Consider the following 14,293-nt stretch of genomic DNA (forward strand, 5'->3'; position numbering starts at 1 on the left):
ACCAGAAGCCCTCTTAATGAGTGCTTGGAGAGGTTGCCTATCCATTATGCTCTTCAAGAAGCTGAGACAGCACATTCTTTCAAATCCAGGATTTGTTTGGCTCCCATCCAATGTTCAATCAAGTGTTAATGTGTTTTAAATACCCATCTTTTGCTTGGTAGATAAGAGTCCCTAAAGCTCAAAAATATATGCAAGAACATACATAATAGCAATAGGCAGAAGGTTCCCACATTTACATCTTTTTGCTAGGAAAATGACTACAGGTAAACAAACTGTCTCTAAATTCATAGTTGATATTTAGTGATCATGAAGATCTGTCTCTGAATCCCTGTTCAGCAATAAAGTTACTGGGTGCTTGGGCCAGTCAATCTCTTAGCTTAATCTACCTCACATGGCTGTTGTGAGGATTATCCAAGCCCTATATATGCCATTCTGCAATGCAGGGAAGAAGAGCGTGATACAAATCTGATTAATGCAATCAGCTAGCTATAAATAGGTAAATACCACCCATCCATTTTAGACATTACAACTTTACATGTTGTGCATTCTCACACTGGCATATTAGAAGAGTCGAACTAATACATACCTGCAGCCAGTTTTGCAGAAAAGAAAGAATAAGAGATGGCCATCCAACCTCTGCTTTAAAACATCTAAGAAAGGAGCGTCCACCACCTTCCAAGGGACTCTGTTCCACTGTTGAACTGTCAGAAAGTTCTTCCTGTTGTTTAATTGGAATCTCTTGTAACTTGAAGCCATTGATCGGGGGACTGCAGCTGGTGCAAAAAGCAGCAACCAAAGTGCTAACTGGTATGTCTGCATGGGACCATATAACACCAGTGTTGAAAGATCTGCGGTGGCTGTCAGGTCCAAATTGAGGTGTTAGTTTTGACATATACCTGTAAAGCCCTCAATAGCATAGAACCCTGAAAGAGCACTTCTCCTCATATTGCCCTACCTGGATTTGGAAGTCATTTGGGGAAGCCCTTCTGATGGTACAACAGGAGCTGAGATCAAGTGATGTGTGACCCACAGAGGACCTTCTCTGCAATGGCACTCTCCCCAACTGGTGCCTCCTGTCTGTTTTCCAGTGACAGCCAGTGGAAATCGCACCCCTTTTCCTCCAGACTTTTTTTTACAGGCTTTTTTAATCTTTGGGAATGGATATGATAGATGGAGGTGTTGTTGATATGTTTCACTTGCATTTTATCGGTTTTTTAAAATATTGTTGTGATTTGTCTTGGGGATCCCTTGTGATGAGGGTTGAAATATATACATAAATAGAACACAATACTTTAGAGTTCCATGTGAAAGCAAACACGTTGCAATTTTGTGTGGGGAAATTGATGAGGGAATTTTATAAATGTTCCTTTCCCTCTCAAGTCAAAACCCTGCACTTGGAAACATTCCAGTTTCTGAGGCAAACCTTCAAGCATGTCAGAGTTTTCTGTGAATATGTGGTAAAATTAATGTCATGGCATTTCTCTGCTGAGACAGGCTATTTCTTGATTTTAACCTACCTTTCCAGGTGGCTAGACACAGTACTGCCAATCTTGCTTCAGACCCATTTTATCACCTTTGCTTTCCTGCTTACACCACATAATAAGAATATAATAACAACAGTAGCAAGAGTTGAATTTCATGTTGTGTTCTTCAGGCCCACAAGCAACAAAGCCCACCCATGACATGGATTGCATGGAAATCTTATATTCCTTTTTCTGGATAACTTTGGTGACAGTCCATTCTTTACTGCTAGCAGCCTAATTACTTGGCTGCTTCCAGCTGTTGTGCAGCAGCTTACTCCACAACAGGCGTTCCCAAACAGTGATCCATGGACCACCAGTGGTCTACAAGCTTCATTCATTCAGGGGGTCTGCAGCATCCCCACATTAAATATTCATACTGGTTTTTAATTGTATTTTTGTCTGAGCAAGACAAGGGAAGACCTGGACAACTTTACCTAGCTTGCTTCCAAAAGCAACAGGATGCCCTACCCCAGTAGCAGTGATCATGCCCACTGATGGAGGATTTGGGGGAGAAACCTAAACTGCCACCCACCAGCCATTAACAACCTTCCAGTGGGGGGAGGGGGTTAGGATTGCTATGCAACAGCTTAATCCAAGTCACGTCTCCTCAAAAGTGAGTTTCCATTGAGTTCAATGTGTTTTATTACTCGCAAGTCACAATACAATCCTAACCATATTGAAGTCCTGTTGAATTCTGTTGTGCTTAACCCCAGGTAATAAGGGCTGGGATAGCAGTCTATGTGTGTATACCCTGTTTCCCCTTTTTTAATACGTAGTCAGAAAGTAAGCCATGGCAGGGTTTTTAAGCATTTGAGAAATATAAGACATACCCCCAAAATAAGCCATACTCACAGAGTCCACTCACAGAGTCACTCCATGCAGCTGGCACTGCAGGAGCGCGATCAGCTCTGAAGTGGCGCTCCAAGAGCTCCACTTAACAGCTGATCGCGCTCCCGCCTTGCTGGATGCATCCCCACGCTCCGCCTTCTCGTCCATCGCCGCCCTGCCGCTTCTGTGCTTGTCGCCACCGCTGGGCTCACTGCTTCTTCCTTGCCTGGCCTGGCCAAGGAGCTTGGAGCGCCCTGCAGCGGCAGGCAGAGCGCCTGAGCCAGCGGCCTCTGCCTGGCCCGGCCTAGGATGCCTGCTGCCCCGCCACCCGGAACCAGTGGCTGCTGCAGCGCCAAGCACTCAAGAGAGCCCAGCAGCACCCTGAGCCGTAAAAACCGTACTGGTAATAAAAAAATAAGACATCCCACCGAAAGTAAGCCACCCTGTGGTTTTTTTGAGGAAAAAAAGTTATAAGACGGTGTCTTAAAAAAGGGGAAAGACGGTATGTTTGCAACCTAAATTGGGTCTATCTGTACCTTCTTTCATCTTCAAATAAGGAATCCATAGGCTCTTCTTGAGTGAATATTTTATACCTTTGTGCTTCTGAAAGCTGATCTGCAGCTCTATTGTCTTATTATACTGGAAGCACAGCCTTGGAAGGGTTTTTATAATTTTATTTTCTAATACCCCCCCCCCCCAATACATATCAATATTATCTAATTTGAAAAGCATATCTCTCCTCAGTCCCGGATCGCTAAAAATGTTTTTCTCTGAATACTGTAAAGCCATTCATGCTTAGTTTGGCTTCTGTAGAGAATTCTATTAACGATGTAAGCCATTTTTGAGAAAGGCAAATGGTTGTTGTGTTGATATCTTAAGAAAGAAAGCATTCAGGATGTGAAATACCACATTCAGGGAGAAGGGGGATCGCTTAAGAGTTCGACAAGTGAAGATAACAAACTGACAGATTTGCCTTCATTCAGACATGGCATACCATACAACTTCAGCTGACAGTAAAGTTCATCATTAAATTAGCATATTTGAACCACGTTGGCATTTACAAATCCCACACAACCTAGGATTCTGACATCCCTAATGATTTTATGTGACACAGAATAGTAAAAAGTTTCATGTTGCTTCATTTGCATTCATATGTGTGTACTGCATGGATTTCAGTCTTGCTGTGCACATATTGTTGCACACCACCCCAATCTCCACGTGATGCGAGTTTCCAGGGTCTCCAGGCAATTTACTCAGGGTTCATGTCTCCTTGTGGGAATGAGGTACAGCGGAGACTGTGGTGTCTTTATGATAAATGGTTTGTTTACACATATGGTTTATTTACACATACAACCTGAGCCTACGACGGAGGGGTTCACAGCGCCCCCAAAAGAGCCTTACATCCCACATAGTTGCAGCACTGGAGTCAAGCAGAAATCAAACACTGCTCTCTCTTTAGTTTGCTGCTTTCCTTCCTAGGTCAGATCCCTCACCCCTTTCAACTCTAAACTCTGGCTTTTGTCTTTCTCACTATCTGTGAGTTGAGGGAGGGGCCACACCTATTTGTCATCTCCCACAGAGCCCCTTTCTTTGTTTTCCTTAAACCTCACCAGGAGCCTAGTCTGGCTATTTCAAAATTTAGAAGCCTTGATTAGATTTTAACACTTGCTGGATCCAGGGATTAGAAGGGTGTGACATACAGTTTAACACCCCAGCTCATAACAATGTGCATGAAAAATGAAATTTAATAAGGATAATAAGAATTTCAATAAAATAGACTAGTTATCTCAATATAATTACAATTACAGCTCTTTTCATTTATTGCATGGTGGTTATACAATATATATGCAAAGATGCAAATTGAATAAATAGCAGAAGTTACTGTTCCTTCATTTGCATTAGCATTCCATGATTGTACAACAACAAATCCTCTGTTTAAATAGTTCATTCGGCTTTCATTGAAACTGCTTATCATGATTAAAACCCTACTTAAACTGGTAGAGTTGCTCATATAGAAGCAGGAGATCTGAAAGAAAAATATATGGAAGATAAAATAAAAATTTAGAAGGATTTATATTCTTGCTCTCCTACTGCTTATGCTTCTACTGCATTTGATCTCTCTCTAAATAGTTGTCACTACAAATCCCCTTCCCCAGTTTGATGCTAGGGTAAAATTCCCACAGACTAAGGCCACATCTAAGTTATACATTTAAAGCACAAAAATTATGTGGCTTCCTGTAAAGAATTTCGGAAACTAAGTGTTCTGAGAGTTGTTAGGACACCTCTATTCCCCTCACAGAGTTACAATTCCTATAGTTTACCTGTAAAGAAGTATTGTGTACTAGAGAGAAATTTAGTTGGCTGATTGCTTGGGTTGTCACCAACTTTTTTGAGCTAGGAGGCACATTTTGAATTCTTTTAAATTGGCTGCTATGTGTGCGTGACATAACACAAAATGGTTGTTGTGCCAGAGCAAATTTATATAGTATTTTGGACTTCCCTATCTTAAGCAGCTTTGGGTATGTGTTGTGATGGTATGGTAATTAAAAACAAAAAATATCTAGGTAATGACCTGGGCTCAGTGCTAGCTGAAGATGTGGAAATGGTAACTTATTTCTTAATAGCAGCCCAACTGACTATCACTCAGAACTGGAAAAAGGTAATGCTGCTCTCCATAAATGACTGGTGTCTTAAAGTTTGGGGTATTCACTCAATCAAAGAGTGGAGACGCTCAGCTGTCCTGACTAAGCTAGCTTCCTGCCAGGAGTTAAATGGCAGGAGGTCACTATCAGGATCCTCCTCAGAGGCAGCCAGCAGAAAGCCTCAAAGCAGGGCATTGTGGAGGTGCTCGGGCTGAGCCAGTCGAGAGCCATTGGATCCCAAGCTGGTTTCACTGCTGTTGTGCAATGACAAGGGACCTAATCCATGTCTGAAAACTACATTGGCTTCAGGCTGCTGCAGCGTCTTACTGGTCCCCCGTCTTCTACTTGTGAGCAGCTGTGAATGCCATGGTTGCCCCACTGCTCCATAAAGTCCCATCAATGGGGTAGGTGGGTTAGATTTGCACCCTAATATGAGAATTAGATAAGGAAAACAGCAAAACAATGTATTTATTGGGAGCCTTTTCATTCAATACTGAAGCAAAAATGCACAGGACAGAGTATAATCTGTTTCAGGTTAGATTTAAGATACCATTTTCTTCCTTCACTTTTCTTTCTTTCTTCATATACTTTCCCTATTATGATTCTTTCATTACTATTTATTAGTTTAATACATAGTTTTGCATTGCTACATAAATGTAAAAATTATTAAAAATTATCATGATATCTATTACTGTTGGACTGAATAAACAAAGAACCATGTATGCCATCTTGAGCTCCTTGGAAGAAAGGTGAGATACAAATGTAGTAATAAAACTTTATTGACCCTGAATTTTATTAAAAGGGGTGGATACATTTGCTTGATTTTATATGTATATAAGGATTCTGAAAAGTAAGAGGGTGTGATCCTTTGTCCTCACCCACTTATTTAGCACTTCTGAATCCTCTATTTTTCTCATTTCACTGGCTCCCCCTCCCCCTCCTATAATTTGCTCCTTCAGTAAAGAACCTGATGCACAGACATTGATTGCTACAGCATTGCAGCACTGGCCCTTTGCAACGTTAAACAGAGCTCTCCACTGACAGAGGACTTATCTTTCCAAATTACCTTTACTTGGTAGTTTTAAAAGTTTGGCTGCCTTTTTCTAACTAGAAAGAAGAAGAAAAAGCCACAAAAACCCTCTCCATAAAATGGATTTTTAAGAAGTGGTTTGAAACTTGCCTCTATGCTTGTAGGTGTGAGCACAGATTGCTTAATGTGGTATGAAATGAAAAGCTCATTTGTCGAGCTCATTTGTAGTTCAATATATAATCTTAAATTAACAGAGTCACTGGTTTCACATCACTTTTTAGCAACAGATAAGTTATTCAGTGGACTCAATCAGGTTTTATTTAGAACAATTAAGAAACACAGCAGTACAGGACTGAATAATTTTCCTCAGCCCCAAAAGTATAAGTCAAATGATAACAGTATTTAATTGCCAAATGATAACAGTATTTTTCAAAGGTGTAAAATTATTACTAGGTGGACTGAATCACCATGACAATGTGCTGAGACATTTTTAGGTATACAGTACTCTATGAAAATTGAATATTTGCAACCCAAAGCAAATCTTCTGAGAAGTCCCACTGAGTTAATGGAACTTACTCCCATGTAAGTGGAGATTCCACTGCAGCCTGAGGCACAATTATATGGAAGTTAAGTCCCACTGATGCTTAGGATTGCACTGTTAATCTATTAGACCCAAGTTTTAAAGCTCAATCTTGCACTAGTTAACCAAGAAGTCTGCATGCATTAACTTGGGTCGACTGAGATCAATGAGATCTACCCCCTGGTAAGGGTGCATAGCATACAGAACAATTTTCTTTCTTTCGAGGGCTGCATTCTCTCAGAATTCTGCTGAGGGCCAGAAGTTGCTGGTGGAGCCAGACACAAGTGTTATCAATTAACTAATCTAGAATACAGTTCTGCTTCATTTTCACCATGGCTACCTCAGATTAACACTTTCAGTCCTATGCAAGTCCACTCAGAGGTAAGTCTAACTGGGTTTGATGGGTGGGGGCTTGCCTCTTTCTGAGGTCATTTTTTGAGGTAACATACTTCTGCATACCTTGGGGTTTCCCCAGTTTGCCTAAATTTCTTGTTCATTGGTGGCCCCATTTTGACTCTAAATGAATTGGCACTCTGCAGCCATTTACAACGATTCCTGTTTAATAGCACGAGAAAGATACACACTCCTTCCCATCCACCTGAACCATTTCCCCCCTCAAACCAACAATCTGAATGCAGGCTACTCTGGTGCAAGTGGCTGATTACTCCTGACCATAAATACCATTCTTAAAATTGATATTTTCCCTTCTCACATCAAGACAGTTCACTCTTGGAAAGAGAAGCAGAGTTCTCAGTCTCCATTCATCTACATGCTACCTCTGCATTTTCTGAGCACACTTGTAAAAGGTCTTCTCCTTACTCAGTGTAGGTTGGGCAGGCACCCTAGCATGTGTACAGTACTAAGCAGGCACATTATTGGGGGGGGGGGTTTAATTCAAGAGGACAGTTGTCAGCTATTTCTTGAAAGATGACCACGGCCCAGGGAAACGCAAGCCAGTATTAACTTACAAACTTGTCACTCTTTAGCAATTTAAAATCACCTATAATGAATTCATTATCTAATTCAGGTCCCATTCTCAGGTAAGTGTACGCAAGATTTAATACGGTTTACATTTGACCAGGAAATCCCTGCAAACATCTGCCTGCTGATATGCAGATTGTTGAAGTGTCAAAAGAAATCAGTAGAAAATACGTTTTAGAACAGTATTTAAAAGGTGCTCAGTCACCAAATATCAAAATGCTTGAACTGTATATACAAATGCTTATATCCTGCCTTTGTTTACAGTAAAAATGTTTGTAACTTCTGAGAGTGTAGTTTTAAAAGTGTGTGTGTAGCTCTTGAAAGAACTCTGGTGGTTTTCTTGCATGTGAAATATCCATTGTATGTAACCTGAATGCTGAATGTTTGATTTAAAAGTTATTACCCAGGTTATGATAGATCAGAAAAAGAACGGCAAGAGATCCTAGAACTGTTCTCCTTTTGTGGAGTGGCTACTGTGCCTTCATGTAGCATCTTCACAGCAGGTAGACATTCAAGAGTTGAAGCCTACCCTGACATGAAGATGTAGCAATGACGTGTGCAAACTCCACCCATTGAATGCAGCTGTTGAAGGCATGGGAGCAGTACCGGGGGGGGGGAGGGGGAATAGATGCAAAATGCACTCAAGTCAACCAGACTAATAATAATAATAATTCTCGTGCTGCTGTTTCTCATCCTGTTTTTGTTTTAATTTTATTACCCTGAGTCACTGCGCTGGCAAAATATTTCTGAGAAAGCTCCCAGCCTTGTCTGTCTGTCTCTCTATCCCCCCCCCCTCCTTGTGTGCCTGCGTATGAGAAGTTCAGGAACTTGTTTTCTCCCTTGTTGGAAAAGATGACACGCTCTTCCGATCTTCCATGTGGAAAAGCGGTGGTGGCGGCGGCGGCGGCTCCCGCCCCCCTCCCGACCAAGTAGCGGTTTCTCTTTCTCTCTCCTCTCCTCTCGTGTCACGCTCCAAAGTGATGCAATGGAGCAATGCGCTGCGCCTTTAAGGGGGCTTCGCTGCTGCACATGCTCAGCTCTTCTTTGTGTGGTAGTTTCTCGGCACGACTCCCCTGCAAAGCTGTAGGGGAGGCTGAAGCAGCTACGGCAGCAGCAGCAGGAGGGGAAACAGATACAACAACACGGCGTTGCAATCCTTTCTGCTGCCTCCAAAAGGCGGCGGGGTGACGCTCCTGCCTTTCCTGAGGCTTCCTTCTGGGGCGGCTGGGACAGGAACTTTCGGAGAGGGCCGGGGGGGGGGAGGAGAGAGGGAGGGAATCCGCCGCCAGCAGAAGCCTCTGCGCCTCCTCTTCCCCTTCACTTCCAGCTGGGAACGGGGCTCGGAGCTCCCCAAACCCTTTCTCGGCGCAGTTGCTTCAGCAACGAGTGGCCTGAAGCGGCGGGGACGGAGCCGCGGGGAATTCCTGCTTTCTCCCGCGCAGGCTGAGGCGGGGCCTGGCAGTCCAGAGAGAGGGACGGCTCTCCACAGACCCGGCGGAGCGGGAGCAGGGGGGGGGTAGGTGGAAGAGAAGGGATTCAGCCCCAGCGAGCCGCCCGCCTCGGAAAAAGCAGATTACCAATTAGCCTTTTAAAAATGGCTGCTTCCAAACTGTCAGCTGGGACAGGAGGAGAGGGCTTTTAACTAAGCGCGCGCGCGCCCCTCGCCCCATCTCGGCGGGGACGGGTGAGGAACTCGGGCCCACTTGGGGCGGGAGGCTCTGAGGGCATCCTGAGGGCGCTTCTCTCAGCCGCCCGCCTGTGGGAGGAAGAAGCATCCCTTCCACCGCCGTCCTTGCCCGGCTGTTGCTGCTTAAAGAGGGCGAGCTACAAAGGAGTCTGAGAAAGGGGGTGGGTGCGGAGAGAGGGAGATATATATATATATTGGGGGCGGCCGGCCGGCGGTGGAAGAGCAGCAGCAGCGTTACCCTGGGTGGGTTGAACGGGGACATGTCGTGAGGGGTAGGAACAAGGTCAGGAAGGAGTCCATGGAAGACGGAGGCAATGAGCCCTGAGGACGACGAGGAAGAAGAGGCGGGAAGGTTGTTGCTGCTGCTGGTGGCGTCGTTTCACCTGAGGGATAAACGGGAGGTGCTGTGAGGAGCCTGTGGACAGACGGAGAGGGAAGCAGGGCTTGGCAGTCTCCCCTATTTTGCACTATAGACCGAATTAACCAGTTCTCTTCAGTACACATTTTCCCCATCGGTCTCTTGTGCTTTTTTTTTTTTTTTTTTTGAGGAGGGGGCGCGCAGTCTCTGCTCCTCCTCATCCCTGCGTTCAACTCGCTCTCTCCCTGACCTGGGTGATGTTCCTGGATCGGCGGGGCTTGTTTTCCCCGTCGTCAGACCTGCACAAGGAACTGGGTTAATCTCGCTTCCCGGCCCGCCCTCCTCCCTCTGCGCACCCGGTCCCGGCTCTTGCGGATGTGCTCTGTGGCAAAGATGCTGGATCCTTTGGGGAAAGTCCTGCGCAGGATAGGAGGCCCTCCTGTGATCTCTGGTGCCTGGAGACCTTTTTCTTGCTCCTCCTGCTGCTTCGCCACCCTTCTGGATATGCACAATTGGCTGCTTTTCTATGGATTACTGTACCTGGTGCTGTATGCCCAAGTCTCCCAGTCGAAGCCTTGCGAGAGGACCTCCTGCTTCTCAGGCCGATGTCTGAATTCTACCTGCATCTGTGACCAAGGCTGGGTAGGAGACCAGTGCCAGCACTGCCAAGGCAGGTTCAAGTAAGTGTCACCATCTTCTGATCATACTCTTTCCCCCCGCCCCCCTTTTCCTTTTCCTGCTGTTCTGTTTTATACCCAAAGTGTCTTTGCAGAAGTATAAAAACTAAAGCCGTCTGCCAAGAATCCCTAGATTCTTGTGCTTGATTTTAATGAGAGGACAAGGAGGAATCTGATAGGGACTTTTCCTTTGCATGAGAGCAATAATTCTATCTCCCTGGTATCATTCCTGTGAACGAAAAAAGAGAGAAAAAGTTAATTCTTGTTAAGGTCTTTGCCTCAAAGCAAAGGTTTTTATTCCATTTAATGTTCCTCTCTCCCAACACTGTTCATCCAAGTTCTCTCACAAAGATGTAATACAGTACTGTATATTAATCTACACCTAACCCTGTTTAAATGCGTTTCACTCATTATCGAACTAGCCAGCTTTCTCTGAAGGAGGTTATAGTAATCCCCAATAATTTGAGAAACCTCATCTGTTAAAGCTGAATGAGTGAGTCATAGACAGCAAAAGAGGATTGAGAATAGTGGTTTTGATGTGTGGTGGTGCACACTAAGGACTGTGTGCTGTGGATATAAATTGTAGTAGCTTGTTCATTTATATGAAACATGCTTAAAAAGAGGAGCCTGTGCGGTTTAGTGGCTAGAGTTATGGAGTAAAGGTTAGTAATGTAAGGATTTGATCCCACTTCTGCTACTGATCTGAGCTGTTACCTTGTGGAGGTTCATTTGCTTCTGCATGCTTTCTTTTTGTGCAGTGTGTAAAAGTGGGAATCAATATTTAACTTTGTGCACTTAATTTAGATTTATAATTTAAGATAACTTTAATAGCTAGGTGTTAATAAGGCAACATGTGTGTATTTACACACACAATTTCTGGGCAGCTGGGAAAACCAGACATTAAAACAGCTCATCTGATAAGAGAACTGGCTATAATCCATATTTTACAGGAGTACAGTTTCTTGCTCATGCTCATTTTTATTGATGTACGTGGTGAGCTACTAGCTTGACAAAGAAACATTCTGCAGAAAATGGGGAAAAAACATCAACTTTTTAATGGAGTAAGAGTGAAAGTGGTGACTTAAGCAAGTTCATATTTTGATGACCAAGATCTTGTTTGTTATGTAATAATCCACTAAATAAGTTTTTCTCACTATGTAGTTCCACTCAGAAAGTGATTCCTTCAAAACAGTTAATTTTATCTGAGTGTCAACTGCATGCTATTTTATACATTAGTCTTAGTCTCTGATAATTTAAGGCAAGTAAAATTTCCAGATGATAATGTATGCCTCAACTAATGTCTACAATAATCAGTACCTCCAGTAATGACACTATAATAGGGGGATTTTCTTGGTTGTTTAGTATGTGGGTGGCGCTGTGGTCTAAACCACAGAGCCTAGGGCTTGCCAATCAGAAGGTCTGCGGTTCGAATCCCCGTTACGGGGTGAGCTCCTGTTGCTCAGTCCCAGCTCCTGCCCACCTAGCAGTTTGAAATCACATCAAAGTGCAAGTGGATAAATGGGCCACGGAGGAGGAAATCTTGACAAGGACTGATAAAGGATGGAGACTTAAACCCTATGAAGAAATTAAAGGAGTTTTAACAGGATGGATACAATACCATCAAATAAATGATGTTCTTAGGGAAGATAGGAAAATAGGTTTTGAGGACAAAAGGTCCAAATTTCAAATAGAAGTGCTAGAAGGCAAAACAAAGCTTCTGTCAAAAATGTATAATTTGCTGTTAGAGTGGTACACAAAAGATGAGTTGACAAAAGAAGTGATGATTAAGTGGGCAAAGGATTTTGGGCATAATATTGAATATGACATGTGGTTGAAATTATGGAATCAAACTTTAAGATTTACAGCATGTACTGCCTTGAAAGAAAATGTGTATAAGTTGATGTATAGATGGTATTTAACACCAGTTAAATTAGCTAAAATGTATAGAATGAGTGACAAAATTTGCTGGAAATGCAAAGAGAGAGATGGTGAATTTTATCATATGTGGTGGACATGCGACAAGGTAAAAAGATTTTGGGAGATGTTGTATAATGAATTGAAAAAGATGTTTAGATATACTTTTCCAAAAAAACCAGAAGCATTTTTGTTAGGAATAATAGGAGGAGAGATTAGAAAAGAAGATCAAGTATTGTTTATGTATGTGACAACCGCGGCTAGGACATTGTTAGCCCAAAAATGGAAATTACAGGAATTACCAACAATTGAGGAGTGGCAGACAAAAATGATGGATTATGCTGAACTCGCTAGGTTGACTTGCAAGATCCGCGACCAAGGGGAGACGAGGTTTCAAAAAGACTGGAGTAAATATGTGGATTATATGGAGAAAAACTGTAGATCTTTAAAAACACTTGCAGGATTGAAATAAATCCTACGAACTGATTAAAAAAGTCAAAAAGGAACTGCAAAAATGGAGTTAACAAGAAACCCGCATGAAGGGAGGGGGGGGGGAGTCGTAGCTCGGCAGAGCAAGATGTAAGATGAAAATATAAGATGTTTTGTATAAAGGATTGTTTTTTTATTATTTTAATTGGATAAATTGGAAAATGGAATAAAATTTATTATAAAAAAAAGTGCAAGTGGATAAATGGGTACCGCTCCGGCGGGAAGGTAAACGGTGTTTCCGTGTGCTGCTCTGGTTCGCCAGAAGCGGCTGTAATGCTGGCCACATGACCTGGAAGCTGTACGCTGGCTCCCTCGGCCAATAAAGCGAGATGAGCGCGGCAACCCCAGAGTCGTCCGCGACTGGAACTAACAGTCAGGGGTCCCTTTACCTTTAAAATTTTCAGATGATAATGTATGCCCTAGCTAATGTAATCAGTACCTCCAGTAATGACGCTATAATAGGGGGATTTTCTTGGTTGTTTAGTATTAAAGGATTAATTCTTTTTCACACACATTTGCATGAGTAAAGTGAAACTGACAGAGGGAACATTATCTAAAGCTTGCTTGTAGAATATTGTAATGTTTTTTCCAAGTTAGCATTGGGAATATTTAGCTGAATGTTCAAGGTATAGTTCTCCATTATCAGAAAGGCAAGAGTGTTTTAATGAGGAGAACTCGAGGACTTCTGGTAAAGTATAAAAATAAACTTGCAAGTTTTTGTTTTATCTCTCTGTTGAATGACTTTGAAAGTGTTATTGATGTCATTATTGTTTTATAAATGAGAAATAGATTTGGGATTCTGTAATTGCTGTAAAGTTTATCTGAAAGAGAAGGGTTATAATGCACCTGTATTGTAGTATTTTATTGATATAAGATACATCTGTTTCTGTATCTGAAGTATAGCAGAACAAACCACATACCTGATAAAGTATCTCACAAGACTTGAGGTTCAATTTATTTAAAATATTTATCAATTGACTTTCCTCTAAAGGTGCTCAGGGCAATGTACAACAAACATATAAGCATAACTTTATAAACAGTAAAACCATAATCTAAAAATAGATATTTACAACTCCTTAAAACACTGTTTCAAATGTAGTTGTTGAGGATTAAATACTCCATGGTTATACTACAAAAATAAAAATGTTTTCAGTTGATGTCTGCAGACCAACAATGAGAGTGACAATTCCAGAGTTAGAGTCCCACCACAGAGAAGGCCCTTCTATGCAAATTGTCTCGTCAAAATCTGATCGGGACCGTGCTGGGGCAGGGGGGAATCTGCTATGAAACTAATGAATCTTAAGCTTCAGTGGACCTCAGAAGCGACTTTAGTCTGCATTGCTAAAAAATGTTGTATCTATTAGACCCAGTTTAAATCACATGACTCAAATTGATTTTTTAAAAAAATTATTTATTTCAACAATTCCAGGTTTGTGAGTCAGTAGCTCAGTAGTTTGTAAAAGTGTGTTGATCTGTCATAGAACAACCCCAGTGAAGAAGATAACAGACCTAGTTGCTGGTTGTGAAGGGGTCTCCATGACAGTTCAAGCTTCAGGCTCCCAAAAATGTAGGTCCATTACTGGG

At 42.4% G+C, this 14,293-nt stretch overlaps 1 protein-coding gene across 3 annotated transcripts in view; it reads left to right on the plus strand.

The window, feature by feature from the left end:
- Positions 1 to 8,544: 8,544 nt before the first annotated feature.
- The window catches only part of ATRNL1 (attractin like 1), a 516,702-nt gene continuing 510,953 nt past the window's right edge, over positions 8,545 to 14,293 (plus strand). Inside the window, exon 1 of one of the 3 annotated variants that reach the window (XM_060274774.1) lies at positions 8,545 to 10,309. In XM_060274774.1, the coding sequence (XP_060130757.1) occupies positions 10,005 to 10,309 (305 nt within the window). In that variant the 5' untranslated portion in view covers positions 8,545 to 10,004. The remainder of the gene's footprint in view (positions 10,310 to 14,293) is intronic. The other 2 variants (XM_060274775.1, XM_035132933.2) reach the window with 2 other exon arrangements.

This window comes from Zootoca vivipara, chromosome 5 (assembly GCF_963506605.1).
Source record: "Zootoca vivipara chromosome 5, rZooViv1.1, whole genome shotgun sequence".
In the NCBI taxonomy this organism is placed as follows: domain Eukaryota; kingdom Metazoa; phylum Chordata; class Lepidosauria; order Squamata; family Lacertidae; genus Zootoca; species Zootoca vivipara.